The sequence below is a fragment of the Nycticebus coucang genome, chromosome 7, assembly GCF_027406575.1.
Source record: "Nycticebus coucang isolate mNycCou1 chromosome 7, mNycCou1.pri, whole genome shotgun sequence".
NCBI lineage: Eukaryota > Metazoa > Chordata > Mammalia > Primates > Lorisidae > Nycticebus > Nycticebus coucang.
Window position 1 is genome coordinate 130128523 of NC_069786.1, and position 19597 is coordinate 130148119.

A 19597-nucleotide genomic window follows, 5' to 3' on the forward strand; every position below is an offset into this window, starting at 1 on the left:
GTCTTCCATCTCCACGGATTTGCCTATTTTGGATATTTTGTATAAACAGAGCCATATAGCATGTGGGCCCTTTTTTGCCTGGTGTCTCTCAGGGAGCTTAGTGTTTTCAGGGCCTCTCGGCGTGTGCACTGCACCTGCTTCAGGGCTGCGTTTCTGTTCCATTGGGGGATACACTGCTGTGTGCATCTGTCTGTTGAAGGATGCCTGAGTTGCTTCTGCCTTTCGGCTATTCTGAGCAGAGCTGCTGTGCACATTCATGCATGGTTACTGTTAGAATGCCTGTGAGTGGAGTTGCTGGGTAATGCTTTGTTTATCTGACTGAGAAACTGGCAACGTTTTCCTTTTTTTTTAAATTATGGCCATTCTAGAGGGGTTAAAGAGGTATCTCATTATGAGGTATTGATTTGTATTTCCTCTTTGACTAATGATGTGGAGCATCTTTTTATGTGCTTGTTGGTCATTTGTGTATACATAGATACACATTTTTTTTGAGACAGAGTCTCATTTTGTTGCCCCCAGCACGGTGTCGTGGTGTCACAGCTCACAGCAGCCGCTAACTCCCTAACTCTTGGGCTCAAGCGATTCTCTTGCCTCAGCCTCCCTAGTAGCTGGGACTACAGGTGTCTGCCACCATGCCCAGCTATTTTTAGAGACTAGGGTCTCGCTCTGGCTTAGGCTGGTCTTGAACCTGTGAGCTCAGGCGATCCACCTGCCTTGGCCTTCCAGAGTGCTGGGATTACAGGTGTGAGCCACTGCGCCTGGCCATGTGTGTATATATTTTTTTTGAGAAATGTCTATTCACATCCTTGGCCCATTTTTAAATTTGGCTTTTTGTTGTTGAATTGTAAATAGTTCTTTGACTTTATTATATGCATGATTTCCAAGTATTTTCTCTCATTCTGTAAGTTACCTTTTTTCTCTCTCTTCCTACTGTCCTTTGAGGCACAAGTTTTAAATATTGATTAAATCCAATTTATTATTTTTCTTTTGTTGCTTGTGCTTTTTGTGTTATATATAAAAAGCCATTGACATATCCACTGTCAAGGTTTATGCTTGTGTTCTTCGATTAGTTTTACAGTTTCAGCTCTTACGTTTGGTCTTCGATCCCCTCTCGGGTTATTTTTTGTGGGTGGTGTGAGATAGAGTTCCAGCTTCATTTTTTCCTGTGTGGATATGCAGCTGCCCCGGCACCCCTGGTTGGGGAGGGCTGCTCTTCCAAGCTGGGGTCTGCTTATTAAGCCATACAGATAGTCCTGCATTAGAAACACAGCTAGCAGGCTTTTCAGGGGTGCTTGGTATTCTCAACCATTGTGGATTAGTGGAGTTATAAATTGTTTCTTAATAGAATCATCCCTGTGGATGGCTGTGAGACGTATTACACATTTAAAGGGTTTGGAAGTGTCTGCATTTCAGGATTTGCACTGCCACAGGACTGTACATCTCTTTCACATTTGAGAGGATGGACTTGATTCACTTCTTTTCATAGCTGGTAAAGTTTGAAGTAACAGTAATCAAAAATTGAGTCCCTGTTCACCTTGTAGTCTCTGTATTTGAACTCTTTGGTAAAAATAGACTAGTACTCAGAAGCTGGGCAGAAGGGAAGGCTGGGAAGTTGTCCTCTGTCTTTTTCTCTCTCTCTGGTGGCTGAAGGTTTTCATGGGCTTCTTAGAGGGCATGCTAAACCCAGGTTTGCCGGTACTGTGAGCCAGTGAGTATAATTGTGTGAATTATTTTTATTGTCTGTTAGTCAAAATTGTCTAAATGTATTTCTGTATCTAACTTGGTCTTTTGTGTGAGCTGGAATTTTGCTGCTAATACATGTATGAACTGTAGTTAATGCAGTTTCCTACCCCTCTGGCAGCAGGATGGTTCTAACCATTTGGGAAAGTGATTTGCTGAGTGTCTAAATAACTCCAGGAGATTGCATACTCTTGATTCAGAATTCTACCATGCAACCCTATCCTGAGGAAATCATTTAAATATGGAAAAAAGCATCACAGACAACCCATTTTTTGCACCATTAAATATAAAAGTTGTAGACAGTTTCACTTGTCCTCGTCCAAGTTAGGAAAAAAACTACTCACACGCTCCAGTTTAATGATCCCAGTCCTCAGGGTAGTAGCTGCTGCTGACAGGTGTCGAGTGCCTGCGCTGCGCTGGGTTCCATGCTCTGCCTTCTCCCTTTCACAGCTGTGTAGAGGCCGCACCAGGTGACACAGCTGGACACAGCTGGGTGGCGGAGCTGCCGCCCTCAATGCCTGAAGCAGCTCGCCAGCCAGGTAATTGAGGAAGGCGGTAACAGGGCAGCACTTTGTGATGTTGGTGATATAAAGAGGCAAACTGGGTTTCCAGAGTGCATTTCAGCTGGCGTCAAACACTGTGCACAGGAAATAAGGTGGGGAACGTTTCCCAAATGATGTTGGGGATTGTGTTGGGTGGTGAGATTTGTATTATTTTTATTTTTACATTTACTTTCCTGTGTTTTCCAAAATGGGCAGTTATTATTTTATACTAAAGAAAACAAACAAAGGGATAACATGTTCCCCTTAATGGAAGATTACTTATTATAAGAGTGATATGTCTTGACGTGACGTGACTCTTAGGTAGTAGTAGATGGAGAAATGTGTCCTCAGCCTCTTCTCTGGAATGTTCTAAAATACAGCCCAAACATAACTGTTGGGTCAAAACAGGGTATAAGGAGTCAAGTATACAACAGGGCATGATTTGTAAAAACATAGGATTTAAATTTCACGATATCCTAATAAATGCGTACATTATGTGGAACAACTTAGGTATGTTCTCCTTTGTTTAAACATTTAACTCTTTTTTTTTGGAGATACAGTCTCACTTTGTTGCCCTTAGTAGAGTGCTGTGGTGTCACAGCTCACAGCAACCTCCAGCTCTTGGGCTTAGGAGATTCTCTTGTCTCAGCCTCCCGAGTAGCTGGGACTACAGGGCGTCCGCCATAACACCTGGCTATTTTTTTGTTGCGGTCGGCGTTCGAACTCACCACCCTCAGTATATGGGGCCGGCGTCCTACTCATTGAGCCACAGGTGCTGCCGAATAAATCTAAATTAAGTGGAGAGTTCAAGGTCTTGATAAATAGGATATGTTTTGGCTTGACGTGGAAACATGCATGCAGTGTTGTCAAGTTTCTTACCTGTGTTCATAATCATATCACCATCCTTAAGTATTTGAATAAAAAAAAAATAGAAGTAACGTAGAGAGAAATAACACACAGTAAAAGCTCATCTAGTCACAGTCTATTGTTTGGAAAAGCAATAACACACAGTAAAAGCTCATCTAGTCACAGTCTATTGTTTGGAAAAGCAAGTTGTTAAATAATTTGAACATTATATAACCAGACTTTTTGTTTTATTTACACACTTGAAAACAGACTGGAAGGATATTATCTCAAAATGAATAGTAGGAGGTTAACAGTGGCTAGGTTCTGAGTGTTCTCAAGGAAATAAGAAGTAACCTGTCTCTGACAGACCAGTTGGCGGAGTCAGGCTGTTTAACACAGGACTTAATTTCCATGCAGTGTCAGAAAGCCTGGGAGGGAGCGGCTGGGAGTAAACGTGTGGCCCTCGAGAGGAGGAATTGGAGTCCTGGTGTGGTACTGCTGCCGTGTTTTCCCTCCCTGTGGGGGCTTCGGAGGTGGCTGGGCAGCTCAGGAAACTGGGGAGACTGCTTCAGGCCTCTGCTGTGTTTCACTGACTTGAGTGTCCGTGGGCCCTTGTCCACACTCCCTCCCATGATGCATTAAAACAATTTATGGAGGGGCGGCGCCTGTGGCTCAGTGAGCAGGGCGCCGGCCCCATATGCCGAAGGTGGCGGGTTCAAACCCAGCCGCGGCCAAACTGCAACCAAAAAATAGCCGGGCGTTGTGGCGGGCGCCTGTAGTCCCAGCTGCTCGGGAGGCTGAGGCAAGAGAATCACGTAAGCCCAAGAGTTAGAGGTTGCTGTGAGCAGTGTGACGCCACGGCACTCTACCGAGGGCGGTACAGTGAGACTGTCTCTACAAAAAAAAAAACCAAAAAAACCAATTTATGGAAATTTCCAGACAGACACTGAAGTAGAGACAGGAGTTCTGTCTTTTTTGTTTCATCTGTCTCCACCCGTCCGTGCCCCCTTACTGGAGCATTTTAAAGCTGGTTCCTCTGGTACTTTTTACCATGCAAAGTATTCCTCTACTGGAGTGCTGCCTTTCCTTAAAGGTCAAGGATTGGTTTGCATCCCTTTCATCATCACATTCCCAGCAGTGCTTGTCACCTGAGTGTTCAATAAATGTTTATTGAAACATAGAGTAATTTCATTCTATAGCTTGATAGGGAGATGGGTTTATTCCATAGGCTTCATAGAATTCGAGTTAGTCTTTCCTCCCTTAACTGACCTGCGCATAGTGTGGGTATATTTGGGGTGTTGCTCACGCTGGTAGTGGTTAAGGCTGGTGGGCTTGGTGTGTAGTGGACGTGGGTCTGTGTGTAATTCACCCTCAGAGAAAGTAGGATTATTAGTTAAAGCCATACTTTAGTCTGAACTTGTAAACACAAAAATAATGAAAAGTAAATCCTCCCCAATTTCTTTTTTATTTGCTTTGAAGCATAGAGACAGCTGAAATCAGACAGCCCTGGTTTGAAGCCCACACCTGCCCCTTCTCTGTTGCTGTTCATACCCTCTCTGGAGCTCAGTTTCTTCATAAGTAAAACAAAGTAGTAACTAGGCACAGGGCGGTTTTTAAATATGATTTTAAATAAGCTTCTGGCACGCAGTAGGCATTCCACAGATACCATACTGATTCTGTCTTCTCCTTGCCCGTGTTTCTGTGAATGTGTGAAATGGGAACATTTACTGTGCCTCAGGGTGGTTGTGATAGATCAAATGGGATGATCTATGAAAAGTGCTTAGACTTGGGTCTGGAGCAAGGTCCCTCCCCTCCCGTGAAGGTTCATTTAGAGATCCTGGGTTCCCAGAGGCCTGGCTTCTTTCCCTGGTTAGGGGTATTACTCCTTTATGGCATTTTGGAAAACTTCCCAAGGTATTGGGGAAATTATGGTAAATATTACCACCTGAATACTCCCATCACCTGGCACTTTGGGTCTGGTGAGGAAGACAGCCTTCTGATGGAGTTCACATCCTTAGAAAGCAGACGACGACTGGTTCTGGCTGGGGGAGTCTGGAAAGGCTTTCCAGAGGTGGTGGGTGGCATTTGACTGGGTCTTGACCAGTAGAAAAGGAGCCGAGACTTTCCAGCAGAGGAACGAGTATGTTCAAAAGTACTGTGATGTGAAGCAGTCAGTCATGTTTGGGTCAGATGGTTGTGAGCAGAGATGAAAAGGCCCTGGGAGGGGTGAGAAGAGTCCTGTGGGCCATGTCAAGTCTTCACAGAAGACACAGCAGGAGAGGTTTATGAGGGCCCCAGCCCTTGGGGAACTTTAAACACGGAACCCCAGGGCCCTCCCCTACTGATTCTGATTTCACTGGTAGGGTGGGGACCGGGTGGGGTCGTTGCTTCTCAAAGCTTGCCAGGTAATTGTAGCTGCAGGCGAAGTTAAGAGAACTGTGGGAGCAGGTTGGAGCCAGGATGGGCCGAGGATACCCTCTCTGTGCGTAGGAACTACCTGGGCTCTTGGCAGAAATTCATATTCTCAGGCTTTAGGGGGTTGGGAATGGAGCAGCAACTTGCTTTTTATTTATTCATTTTTATTTTTTTTTTTTAGTAATTAGCATTTTTAACAAGCATTCTGAGGGTTCTGATGTGGGTGGTCTGGGTCACACTTAGAGAGACAATGAGACACAGAGACAGGACAGTGTAAGCCTGAGGCAGGATGTGAACTAAGGTGATCACAGAGGGGTGAAGAAGAGGGGCAGACTCCAGAGGTGTTTAACAGGTCAGATCAGTGATGTGGCAGCCAATTAGCAATGGGAAGTAGAGGAGCAGGGAGCGCCTCTGATGCTTCTTTCAGCTTTGATGGTATTAAGATAGGAGCGAGTTGGAGTAAGGGCTCATTGAAGACAGGTGCGTTGGCAGTGTGGCGACTGGGACCCCAGGGACAGCGGCATTCAGTACTATTAGAGTAGATGCCTGACAGAGCAGCCACCCTGTCATTACCTATATACACAGTAGGCTTGGTTGCTTGTCGATGTTACTGGGACAACAGTTGCTACCTCGTGGCCACAATATAGCTGCTGCAGTACTAGGTCTTGCATCTGTGTTCAAAGCAAAAAGGAGAAAGGGAGAGTAGAAGCCACATGTGTTCCCATATAGCAGCAAAGCAACTTGCCCACTTCCCTGCCTCCGATAAGACTTCTCTTTGGGTCTCTTTGACCAGGACGGAGAAAGTGGGGATCAGCACTGTGATGAAAGCCCATGTGGGCACCACCACCCTGTTCAGGATTGAGGGGAGAGAGTCAGTGTGGGGGGGCGTTGACAGTGTCTGCCACACTGTGGTGAGAGAGGTGACCCTGCTTTGAGGGAAAGCGTGTGTGGACTTTGGACGGAGGGCAGATCCAGGGGCACTTTGTTGGGGATTTGGGCATTTCACTTTGGGGTCACTCTATGGCCTTTCTGATTTAGTCCTTCCTCCCTTTAGCCGGGGCAAGAATGAAGCCTCTCCTTCTCTCAGTGGAGCCTTTAATGACATGGAATTTGGGACATAGTCACTTTTAATCTTAGAGACAGTACATTGGAGGAGGAAAACCAGGGTTGGTGTAAAGGGGAAATTGGGCGTTCTCTATTGTTCTTTACCGTGAGGTGGTGTTTTAGGGTCTTTAGAAAACCTCTTTTGGGTTCTGTTCCATCAACGTGCCAGCATTGGACATGGACCCTGGCTCTGCAGCACTGACAGGGGCGCCTCAGCTTGCCTGCCCTCCTTCTGGTCCTTGGTGTGCTGCGGGGAAAGCACTGCTTTGTGGCCCTTGGTGGGCACACTTGTGCATTTGGACAGGAGTGATAAGGTCAGGGGCAGGTGGGGGCATGGTAAGTTGGAGGTAGTTCTGAGTCAGGATGGATTTGTGGGTTGTGTTTTGAATAGATGAAGGAATTTACCTCGCCTAATTGATTTAAATTGGTTATCAGTGGACTTTTATGCTGAGGTTTCATTTTGCCAGCAAGTATTATTGGCCTGGCTCTCTAAGTCCTAAGTTTGAATCCTAGGCCTGCCATTTACTAGCTGCATGCCCTTGCTTGAGTTATTTGATTTTTCTGGTTTCTAATCTGTAAAATGGGAACATTACAACCTTCTTCCAAACTTGGCATGAGGATTAAAAGGTAAAAATGGCTCATATGTGGTTAGTAGATAAGGTGTATATTAGGTAAGCATTTAATAACCTGTATGACTTTGAATATATTGTATACATGCTTTAACGTTTTGTTAATAAACTATTTTCTGTTTGTTTCCTGTTTATGATTTATGATATTCATAAACTGTGGAAAAGAGGCTTCCAGATAGGAGTAAGGAGGCCAGAGATTCCTTTTGTGATCTGTTATTAGCTATTTAACCTTGGAAACGTTTCTCAGTCTCTCTGTTGACCAGTTTTCTTATTTGTTATTTGGAGTATTAGTATCTGTTTCATAGATGACAAGTGTTCTATTCAAAAAGAGAATACATATTAAAATGCTTACAAAACTTTAGTAGTGAGTTGATAGTAATAACTTTTATTAGCTTTTTGCCACTGAAACATTTTAATAGTCCTTTTGTGTATTGATTTCTTATGATAATATTTTCACTTTTTTTGATTTTGTGTATTTAGATGGTGTTACACAGCTTTAGGTAAATTTTTTTTTGGTGGAGGACTGAAAATGTTTAAGGACATGATAGGTGGCTGAGGTGAGCATTTGGCTCATTTCCACTCCTTTTTTTCTTTTTTTTTAGAGACAAAGTCTTACTTTGTTGCCCTCGATAGAGTGCTGGGGCATCACTGCTCACAGCAACTTCCAACTCCGGGGCTTAGGTGATTCTCTTGCCTCAGCCTCCCAAGTAGGTGGGACTACAGGCCCCCGCCACAAAGCCCAGCTATTTTTTTGTTACAGTTTGGCTGGGGCTGGGTTGGAACCCGCCACCCTCAGTATATGGGGCCAGCGCCCTACTCACTGAGCCACAGGTGCTGCCCTGGACGAATCCTTTTTTTTTTTTTTTTTTCTTAGAGACAGAGTCTCACTTGGTTGCCCTTGGTAGAGTTCCCTGGCGTCACAACTCACAGCAACCTCCAGCTCCAGCTCCTGGGCGATTCATTTGCCTTAGCCTCCCAAGTAGCTGGGACTATAGGCGCCTGCTACAACGCCCGGCTATTTTTTTGTTGCAGTTCGGCTGGGGCCGGGTTTGAACCCGCCACCCTCGGCATATGGGGCCGGCACCCTACCCACTGAGCCACGGCTCCTTTTACTTTTATCTCTCATCCCCTTTCCCAGCTGTCTGTGCACAGCTCCTAGCCTTCCTGGTCCCCGGGGCAGGCTGGTGGCTCTCTGCTCCCAGGAGATGGATTCGTGAGTTGGCTTCCTTGTTTCTTTCTTTCTTTTTTTTTTTTTTTTTAAGAGACAGAACTTCACTTTGTCGCCCTTGGTAGAGTGCTCTGGTGTCACAGCGCACCGCAACCCCCAGCTCTGAGGCGATTCTCTTGCCTCAGCCTCCCGAGCAGCTGGGACTACAGGCGCATCCTTGATTCTTTTAGTTAGTTGGCTAATGGGTGGTTGTTTTTCATTTGTTTCTTTTACCAGGTAAATGTGGAAATTCTTACACAAAGATGCACAGGACACTAATAGCCTGAGAGTCTACTTCTATATTTAATTGATTAACTTTACTTGTCCTTTTACCATTTCTTGTATAAAATAATGCGTGCAGTATTGGTGTAAGTTGTGAAGCACAGTCATGAACTGTGCGTGTTTGCACACGTGCACCCAGCAGAGCACCAGGCTGTCACCCACGGGCTCTTTCCTGCGGCGTCCCCGAGGTTATGCGTCCTTACTCTCCTAGCAAATGGCAGTCCATGCCTTCTGCCGACTTCCTCTCCGGTGGCTTTCCCCTGTTTTATTGTTCACAGGAGCCCTGGTATACCTGGTTGCTCTGGCTGTCTGTAGTAGTGCACGTATTTCTCTCAGGTTTTTTTTTTCTTTTCTATTTAAGGTATCTGTGATGAGCAGAAGTTCTCAGTTGTAATACAGTTTGAGTTTAGCAGTCATATCTTATGTCTAGTAGTTTTTCCTAATCATATTTAAGAAACTTTTCCCAATTCCAAAGCCATAAAGAGATTCTCCTATATTGTTTGCTGAAAGTTTTAAAGTTTTGCCTCTCGTATCACATCTGGAATCCCACTGGAGCTTGTGTGTCGGGGGTGGAGGGAGGGAGCCAGTTGTTTCTCCTCTGTCTGGTCCCCCAGAGCCACCTCTGTCAACAGGTTGAGCTTCCAAATCTCCCAGGTCTGCTTTGGGCTATCTTTGATCTCCACATTCCACGTCTAGCTCTGAGGAATAGTTGAGGACAAATGTAGATGTTTAGTTGCAGAACATTCTCTGAGACATTGTTGGTAGTATTGAGACGGCGGAACCATTCTACATGTCCCGGCAGTGGGAAGCAGTTGAGTGACGCAGACAAGGCACATTAGTGCGGTGAAATACTTGGTAGCTGACAAAACATGTTTACAGTGGAGGTATGCCGACGATACGTTATGGCAAAAAAGGCAAGTTAAAGTCTGGTATGTACAGTATGATTCCATGTTTATAAAAAGTTAAGAAACTTATTAAAGTTAAGTAAAGTTAGCTAAGCAGTTATCTAAGTAAAAGATAACTTTTTAGATAAACCCTCTGTCAATGTCGCTTCCTCCTGTCCATGTGATGCTCAGTGTGATTTGGTCTGACTTTGGCCTCTGTCCGGCCACCACCTCTTCTCCTGGGAGGGCCCTCGGGGGCCTCCTGTGGCCACCTTCTCTAGCCCCTTCCCGTGTCTCATTTGTGACCTTGTTGCTGCGTTCCACATCACTGCCAAGGGCTTCTCAAAACCCTGCATTTCACCTGGGTTTCTGGCTTCCTCTCCTCCTTTCTGTCCCTGAGATGGGTGTCCCTGGGTCCCCGCTTCCCTGGCCTCCTTGCATCTCCTGCCTTCTCGAGGGGACCTCGGTGAGGCATCTGCATATCCCTTCTCTCACACCACAGACCCACAGGGCTGGCCTGTCAGCTCACACTAAATGCCCCGATGTCCAAGGCCTGCAGGTTCCGCATTCCCCCACCCCAGAGTTTCTGTTCTGCCTCCTTGTCTTGACCCCTCCATCAGTCGCCCCATCTTTGTCCCAGAGATCTCTCAAACCTGTGTCCATATCTCTCCCCTCATACTCTTGCCTTACAAGACAAGTTAACACAAGTTTCTGGAGTGTTTTGCTTGCCTCTAAAGTTTCACTCCTGCCCCCTTTCCTCTGGCCAGAGTCATCTTTCTAAAGTGTGTTCCTAAGCCATTACTCCCTGATTTGGGTCCACCATGACCTACGTGATGAAGTCCAGACAGTGATCTGGGGCATCCACTCCCCCTTTCCTGCCCCAACAGGGGTCTGTTTCTGGCCTGAGGGGCAGCTTGTGGACCTCTGTAGGCCCTCTCCACTTCTGCCTGCTCCGTCTTCTAAAGACCTGCTATGTGCAGTCTCCCTCTCAGGGCATTGCTCAGTCCCCTGTGCACTGTGTCCCAGAGCACGCCCTTGGGTGCCTATTTACTGTCTTCTTATTTGAGGTCCTGTCTTTATAGCTGTCAGAGGCCAGCCTGGTGCCTGGCACCTAGCGATGTGGCTGAGCATTTGAGGAAGGAAAGAATGGGCAGCCTCACCCTGTGACTGGCTGCTGGCAGGCAGGAATACTTGGCGGGTGGGTGGGTGTATGACCTGGGCTCAAGGGAACCTGTTCTGGACTTTCTGTGCACCCTGGTTCGAAGCCATTTTTTCAGGGGACATTTCTAGAGCTGTCTTATTCTTTTTTGAGACAGAGTCTCACTTTGTCTCCCTTGGTAGAGTGCCATGGTATCGTCACGGCTCACGGCAACCTCAAACTCCTGGGTTCAAGTGATTCTGTTGCCTCAGCCTCCTGAGTAGCTAGGACTATACAGGTGCCTGCCACAATGTCCGGCTATTTTTAGAGACGGGGTCTTGTTCTTGCTCAGGCTGGTCTTGAACCCATGAGCTCAGGCGATCCACCCACCTCAGCCTCCCAGGGTGCTAGGATTACAGGTGTGAGCCACTACGCCTGGCCAAGCTGTCTTACTCTTAAGCAGAGAACACTGTGGACTTGTGGTTCCCCATAGCAAGTGGGAGTAGCAGTCTTGGGCCTGTGGGTCGGGCTCCTGTCAGGTCTGTCATTGGGTGGCTATGGCATTCTGGGCCATGGTTAGGCTCAGGCTTGCTGCTCTTTGCTGGGCTTCCTCACTGAGTCCGGCGTTGGGATTTGTTTCCTGCCTGTGTTTGTTGGCAGGAGAGCATTAGCGTTTCCACTTGCTGCTCTTTGACTGGCTGCTCCGCATTTTCTCAGTGCCCATGTGTGTTACAGATTTGTCTCTGATCTTGAAGAGGGTCGCCTAGATGGTGTGTATGACTGCTGGCCCTGTGTCCCTGCACAGAACCTGCAGCGTGCCTGGGAGCCCTGCATGCCCCGGCGAGCTGTGCTGCATCTGGATCTCGGTCCTGGTTCTGCTCTGTGGGTAAGGAGGGGCCTTGCCAGCCGAGCAGCGTTTCCTGTGGGTGCCTTTCACAGGCTGCCAAATGCAAAAACACAGCGGATTATTTAGGAGTCTTATTTTCTTGACCACTTTTAGTTCATTGCTTTTGACACAGTGTTTAAAAATATTCTACAGCGTATCTATAGTATCCCTGAGCAGTGAATCTGGAGAAGAAATGAAGTTTCTGAGAAAGCTTCAAAGAAATAATGGTCTTTATCTTTTCCCCAGCCTTTTCCGCTGAAACCCACCAGAGTCTTTTTCTGAGCATTGGGTTCTATAAATAGAGCAGCAGCTCTCCTTGGGCAGCCCAAGATCACAGTCTCTCATCCGCCTTCTGAAATGTGTGTGTGTGTGTGTGTGTGTGTGTGGTGTAGTAGGCTATGTTTTAATTTTGCTTTTTCTTTTATGTATGAGATGGATAGCAGGAGATGCAAGAAAAAATACTCTAGCATCTGTCCTTTAAAGATAACTTAGAACTTTTCTGGGTTTTGGCTTGTTTTTTTTTTTTACAATTGAGAAAGAGGCAGAGAGATGACGTCGCCTGTGGAGGTAAGGAAGACAAATGGGGGTGAGGACAGGTGCGTTCTGATTGAGGTCCACATAGAAGGGGTCTCATGGTGTTTGTCTTAGGCTTTTGTGGACGGTATTTTGTGTATAGATGTATTTGAAATGAGCATCATTTACTTGGACTTGATGTTCACAAACAAACCTGTTACCAGGCCGTTCACGTTGCAGACTGGTTTATGTCCCAGCTGCCAGGATCATCCTTCGGGGCTTTCTCTCTGCCTGGATCATCCTTGTTCTGTTCCACAACCTGGCTGCTAATGCCTGTAGTCAGATCCCTACAGTGGGTGGGTGAAGATGCTGCTGCCTCTAGGGGTGGGTGGAGATGGGAGGGAAAGGCCGCTTCTGGCAAATAAGCCTCACCAGAAAATTTGGCCACTGGATACTGTGTCTTTCTCTTCGTTCTTCCTGCCATTCTTTAATTACTGGGGAGTGAGAGAGAAAGGTGCCCTTTTTCAAAGTTCGAGGTGAAGGTATAGGCCACGGAATGAATAAGTAGATTCTCTAGCAATTTTCCCCTGTGCTGATCCTCTGGAGTTGGGAAATGCTGGTGTTTGTACCACTAGGCCAGTGCCAAAAGCAGAGTCCATCCTGATGGGCATGTGGTTGTGGCATGTGCAGCCGGCCTACCCTGCCCTGAAGGGGCACAGTGAGGATGCCCTGTGGAGGGGTAAGGAAGAGGAGACCCCCAGGTGCGGTGTGCTGGCCTGCACGGTACTGCCTGCCTGGGCCTGTCCTGTCCGTGTGTTTGCTGATGGTGTGGGGTGGGGGCTTTCTGCAGCCTTTGTCTCTGTTTCACTCCCTCCTGTGTTGTGAAGTGGCTGATGGGGGTTCCTGATAGTGTGGTGTCTGCTCTTGTGTTCTGATAGGTTTGAGTGACATGAGGTTTCTGTGTTTTGTTCTTGGCTGGTTTTATCTTAGGTAGTTTTAAGTGGCCACAGATGCCTAAGTGCTTCGTGCTTGTACTGTTTTAAAACACTACTAAATGTGTAAAGCTATATGGGATTAGGTAATTATGCTAAGGTTTCTGTGAACCAATGTGCTTATCCTTGAATAGAAAGTTACATGAGTAGGTTCTCCCTCCATTTCCGTGCCGAGAGTCCCTGTGGAATGGCCTTTGCCTTTTCTATTAGGTAGGGTGTAAGAAAGTGTGCAGATGCCCAGAGCCAGGCTCTTGTTTTCATGTGCGTTATCGGTTTGTTTTGCCCATGTTATTGGCTCAGAGTGGTTCAGAGTACTTCATGTCCAAGGAATTCCTTGAGCATACTACTCGGGAGGCTGAGGCAAGAGAATCACCTAAGCCCAAGAGCTGGAGGTTGCTGTGAGCTGTGATGCCATGGCATTCTACCGAAGGTGACGAGATGAGACTTTGTCTCTTAAAAAAAAAAAAAAAGAGTTCTTTGAGCATTTGATTTCTGAATGGTGAGGGGCTCACCATCTCATTAGGAGTCTGGCCCATGGGGCACAAGGGGAGGGAACAACTGGGCCTCCTGTACTCTTAGCTTAGATTGGGCCAAGGCACTTGTCCACTTCTGGATTCTCTGAGGAGCACATCTCCTGTCGTGGGTTGGACCCATCAGATCGTGGGGGTGAGAGGATGCGTGTGCCTGGCCTGTGAGTGGTGGAGGGGGCTGCAGAGGACACAGGCCTGGAACTGCGCTGAACCCCAGAACCCCAGAGCAACTGACGTGGACAGTTTTGGCAGTAGGATCCTGAGAAATGGCAGGAAGCCAGAGAACACAGAGACTGGGCCAAGAATAGCTGAAAAATAGCAAATGCTGAAGTTGGAGAATGCACTGGCATCCCAGCTGTCCTCCCAGCTGCTGGTTACTGCTGTGGGCCTGCCAGCCTCAGTGTCCCCCTCTGCTCATGTGCTGGGCATGTCCGGAGCACACACTGGACCTCTGATACCCCTACCCCAAACAGGCACCCACCCTCCGGAGAGAACTGGTGCGTCCCTCTCCCCAGGAGTGTACTTGGCCTGCGCATAGGTCAAGGTCTGGCCAGAGTGTGAGAAATAATTCTCTGTTGAGACCTGAGTGTGCACTGGCGGCAGCAGGCTGTGTTTCTGCTGGGGGAGTGGACAGGTACCTTGCAAATGCAAGTTCATGAGCATGTTTCTGTACTTTCAGACCATCATCAAAGAGGGGATGCTGACCAAACAGAACAATTCATTCCAACGATCAAAAAGGAGATACTTTAAGCTTCGAGGGCGGACGCTGTACTATGCCAAAACAGCGAAGGTAAGGCGGGGGCAGGCACACTGGAGTGCCCCAGGAGCCGCAGGGGTTGCTTGAGAAGAGCTTCTCTTCTCAGCCCTGTGATTTCCAGCTAGATTTGTAATATTCTAGGCTGTCAGGTTTTATTTGTCTCAAAACATGTTTTATTTCTTATAAAAGTTAATCTTTTATTTATTTACCTTTTTTTTAAGGAAAAAAGGGTCACAGAAATAACCACAAGCTTTCTTTTAGAACAGTAGTTCTCAACCTGTGGGTCGCTGTATTAAAGGGCTGTGGCATTAGGAAGGTTGAGAACCACTGTTTTAGAAAGATGGAGGATCAAGGATCACAGGCTTATGAATCTCTTTATTAGGGACTAAAAGTGTTTTGAAATGTATTAGGCTTCTTGGTGTGTGAACAGAAATGTGAAATTCTTTATTCCTAGGCTTTCTAGCAGATGGTCCTGTTGTGTGTGTCCTATTGTAGGTAAGATTTAAAGCTAATACCTCCAATACCATCGCCAGACAGATGGTATTGGAGGAGGAGAGCCAGTGAAAGTTACAGGTTACTGCCATGTTTAAAATGAATTTGGGGTTTGATATTTCAGATACCAGTGTGTTGGCTGGTATTCTGAAGACTTATATTTTTGTATCAGTATTGGTGCTATTGCTCATATTTTGATGTTAAAAATATGGAATCTGAATCATTTACATTTTCAGATATAGGCCTAGAAAGTTATTATACTAAATTTGAAATTGAACAAAGCAGCTTATTGAGAAAGGGTTCTGACTACTTCCCTCTTTAAACAACAACAACAACAACAACAACAACAAAAAACCCAACTCTTACTATTATTTTAGTTCTGTTGGGAGGGGAGGAGGAAGTTACTTAAAATTTGAGCCTCTTTTCTTAGTATTTCCTTCCGGATTCTGGATGGAGTCATCTTAGAATAGAGGGAATGGCGAGGCAAGCAGGAATTTTGGGGGGAGTTTTGGGGGATTAGGAAGAAAGGACAGTGGCAGCAGGTCCCAGGTGTTGTCCCAGCTGCGTGGTGGGGCCTGCCTCTTCAGGACTGGATTCCTTCTTCTCTGCTCCCTTGTTTTCGTTCCTGGCCACATCCCTTCTATTTGGGCTTGTCTCTTTTCGTATATAATAATTAATTTTATCAGGAAGCTTTCCCTCTAAATGTGCTAGCTGGAGGACTAAAGCCAGAAGGACAGAGAATCCTCAGACCAGACTCTCGGGTAGACCACTAGATGAGGACATATCTCACATCTAAAAGTGAATACTGGGCTTGGTGCTCATAGCACAGTGGTTATGACGTCAGCCACGTACACGAGGCTGGAGGGTTTGACACAGCCCGGGCCAGCTAAGCAACAATGACAACTGCAACAAAAAATAGCTGGGTGTTGTGGCGGGCTCCGGTACTCCTAGCTACTTGGGAGGCTGAGGCGAGAGAATCGCTTAAGCCCAAGAGTTTGAGGTTGCTGTGAACTGTGATGACACAACACTCAATTGAGGGTGATATAGTGACTTTGTCTAAACACCGACAACACAAAAAAGTGAATGCTAGTATTAGTAGTAGTGTTTTGAAGTTACAAAAAATAAATACAGAAATATTAGCAGTAGATTATTTTTCCCCTCCACTGATGCAATTACTAATGAACCCCTTAGCTTAAAAAAAAAAAATCCTGGCACTGTACCTGTGAGCTTGACACTCTTGGTCAGAAAGAAGCAGGTGGGTGAATTAGTTTGTTTTGACTTACTGATCAGATGCTCCAGTTTCAAGGTGCTTGGGTATCTGTGGGTGCTTGGTGAGGGCTGGGGGAGTGGAGGGTGGTAGTGGCCAGTGCTCAGGGATGTGCCTGTCCTGGCGTGCCTTAGTCCTTGTCTTTGTCTTTCTCTAGTCAATCATATTTGATGAGGTGGATCTGACAGATGCCAGCGTGGCTGAATCCAGCACCAAAAATGTCAACAATAGTTTTACGGTAAGATCCCTAAGTCATACTTTCCTTGATTCTTCACCATGGTTGGCTTTCTTTTTTGATTTGAACAAATACGTGCTGACAGCTCAAACGTTTCCATCATTTTCTTTCTTACTGGAATGATTCCTGGTAAATTTTATATTTGATGCAGAAAAGAATACTATGTTTGGAGAATAACTGAGAATTGGGCACACGTAAGCATAGAGGAAGACGGGCCAAATGAATTTTTTAAATATGTTCTGATTAACAGTTCTGTATGTTTTGTTTTTTTGTGTGATTATTTTAGAAGATCTGGAAAAATGCAGAAAATATGTTAAAGAAGTTAAAAAAAAAAACCCTGTAATTCAGCCACCTGAAAATGTAGACTATTAATATTTTGTTCATTTCTTTTTTTTTAATTTTACATTTAAACTCATCCCCCTTAAATTTGTAAAAGTTGCATAGAACTTTCTGCAAAAGTTTTAAATACATATAATTAATGTGATATTTGACCACTCGGGGGGGCCAGCTTCCCACTCTCAGGGTTCATCTTTGTTTCTGTAATAGCCCTGTCTCTATCTCTGTACATCCGGGAGATCAACTTTTGGGTTACATTTGTTTTTTTTTCCACTGGACAGTTTATGGTGGACACTCTCACATGTCAGCTGATCTAAATGTTTACCATATTATTTAATAGCGTTATAGCATTTTCTTGTATGATTTTGCAATTTTGGCTTTATGAGATGACTTTAATAGCACTAGAATCTTTAAAAATATTTTTCTTTCTGTCTTAGGCTATTTCGTCTAGGAAGTATGCCCCCTAATTTTAGAAATTATTCTTTTATAACTAAGTCCAGATGAGTAATTTTCCTCTTATTTAGGATCTGACATTTTGTGCTAGAGTTAGTTTCAGGTAATTTTGTTTTGTTTTGTTTTATTCATTTATAGACTTATTGTTGATGTTGCCGATGTGAATGGAGTTTTCCTTCCTTCATTTAAATTCCTGTTATTCTGTATGATGTCACTGCTTTTTGTTTATTCCTCCTTTTACTTGGAGTGTTTGTACTTTTTCTCCATTAATTTTGTTCTTTACTTACTCTCTGAAGACAGATACTTTTACCATGTAAACGGATCATTCTTTGATTTGAGGTTTTTAGAGTTTTTAATGGGATTAGGTGTTGAATTTCACTGGAGTGCTTTGAACATTAATTTACATGTTCAATTTAGTTTTGGTTATTTGAATATTTCCTAATAGCAAATAATTCTTGTTAATTTGAATTTTACTGCCTTATTTTGTATGTAGAATTTTCCCATTAATGTGTATGCTTTCTTTTTTTTTCTTTTGGCCGGGGCTGGGTTTGAACCCGCCACCTCCAGCATATGGGACCGGCGCCCTACTGCTTGAGCCACAGGCGCCGCCCTGTGTATGCTTTCTTATAGGTAGAAAGTAGCCTTTGTTGTGGGTTTTAAAAAAAATATATTTTTTTCTATTTTTAATTTTTATGGGTACATAATAGTTGTACCTTTGTTGTCCACACCGTTGCTGTGTTTTGACTTCAGAGTTGAGCTAGCTTCATACAATCCATTTATTACCTTTCTGTGATTTACATGTTCTGCAGCCTGTTATGTGGCTTTGGGGTTGGTTGTCTGGAGTTTGAGAGAACTTTAAAAATTACTTGTAAGGAAGACTTTTCAGGGAGATAAGGCTCTGGTTGATAACTTTCCTGGAAGGTTTATTTCTTGCTTTTTGATCATTTTAACTGTTCCGATTCTGAGTCCCTTTTTATAATTTGCTTTCTCGTTCCATACCTTCAGATGTAGTAGCATATGTTATTGTGTCCTTTAACCGTGTTTCTGGTTACAGTCCCTTTCCATTTCTCATTTTATTTGTTTAGCTTGTTTAGCTTCTTGTCAGATTTCTTACACTCTCTAGCATTTTGGGGGTTTTTGTTGTCTGGGCTAGAGTGTGGTGGTATCCTAATAGCCCGCTGCAACCTTGCCACACCTGGGCTCAAGTGACCCTTCTGCTTCATTCTGCCTCTCATGTTTTCTTGTTTTTTTTTTTTTTTTTGTAGAGACAGAGTCTCACTTATGGCCCTCTGTAGAGTGCCGTGGCCTCACACGGCTCACAGCAACCTCCAACTCCTGGGCTTTAAGCGATTCTCTTGCCTCAGCCTCCCGAGCAGCTGGGACTACAGGCGCCCGCCACAACGCCTGGCTATTTTTTGGTTGCAGTTTGGCCGGGGCCGGCTTTGAACCCGCCACCCTCGGCACATGGGGCCGGCACCCCACCGACTGAGCCACAGGCGCTGCCCTGTTTTCTTGTTTTTAAAAAGAACCAGTTCTTGGATTATTATTTTTTAGTTTTTACTTAATTACTTACTTAATTATTATTATGATTATTTTTTAGTTTTTACTTAATTACTTACTTAATTGCCCAGGCAGAGTGCTGTGGCATAAGCCTAGCTCATGGTAACCTCAAACTCCTGGGTTCAAGTGATCCTCCTGCCTCAGCCTCCTGAGTAGCTGATAGGTGCCCACTACGACACCTGGCTAATTTTTCTGTTTTCATAGAGATGGGGTCTTGCTCTTGCTCAGAGTGGTCTTGAACTCTTGAGCTCAAGGGATGCTCCTACTTTGCCCTCCCAGAGTGCTGGGATTATAGGCAATGTAATCCTCACTCAGCCCAGTTCTTGGATTATGATTACTTCTACTTCTCTGCATTCTAGATAAATTTCTGCATTGTTTGATGCATTTGTTGCCTTTCCCCCCCTGTTTTTCATAACTTTTTGCTTTTAATCTACTGATGTGACTTATTCTTAGTTTTATTTTTTATCATAATATATACAAAGTATATTATGAAAACACAAGGGAGTCTCAACTTTGAATGCCTTTCTTTTCACATTCCAAAAGTTGTTTTTTCTCCCCCCAAAATGTACTATATATAAATTAATTGTTGTAATTATTCATGTCATTGAAGAAAATTTTAAAATATAAATAAGGAATTAAAAACCATCCGTGTGGGGCGGCGCCTGTGGCTCAGTGAGTAGGGCCCCGGCCCCATATGCTGAGGGTGGCGAGTTCAAACCCAGCCCCGGCCAAAACTGCAAAAAAAAAAAAAAAACAAAAACCATCCGTGTTTCTGTTACGAAAGATACC

At 45.0% G+C, this 19597-nt stretch overlaps 1 protein-coding gene across 3 annotated transcripts in view; it reads left to right on the forward strand.

The window, feature by feature from the left end:
* Window positions 1-19597, forward strand: part of DGKD (diacylglycerol kinase delta) — a 121082-nt gene that overhangs the window by 16850 nt on the left and 84635 nt on the right. For all 3 annotated transcript variants that reach the window (XM_053597291.1, XM_053597292.1, XM_053597290.1), the window contains exons 2-3: window positions 14388-14498; window positions 16382-16462. In XM_053597291.1, the coding sequence (XP_053453266.1) occupies window positions 14388-14498; window positions 16382-16462 (192 nt within the window). The remainder of the gene's footprint in view (window positions 1-14387; window positions 14499-16381; window positions 16463-19597) is intronic.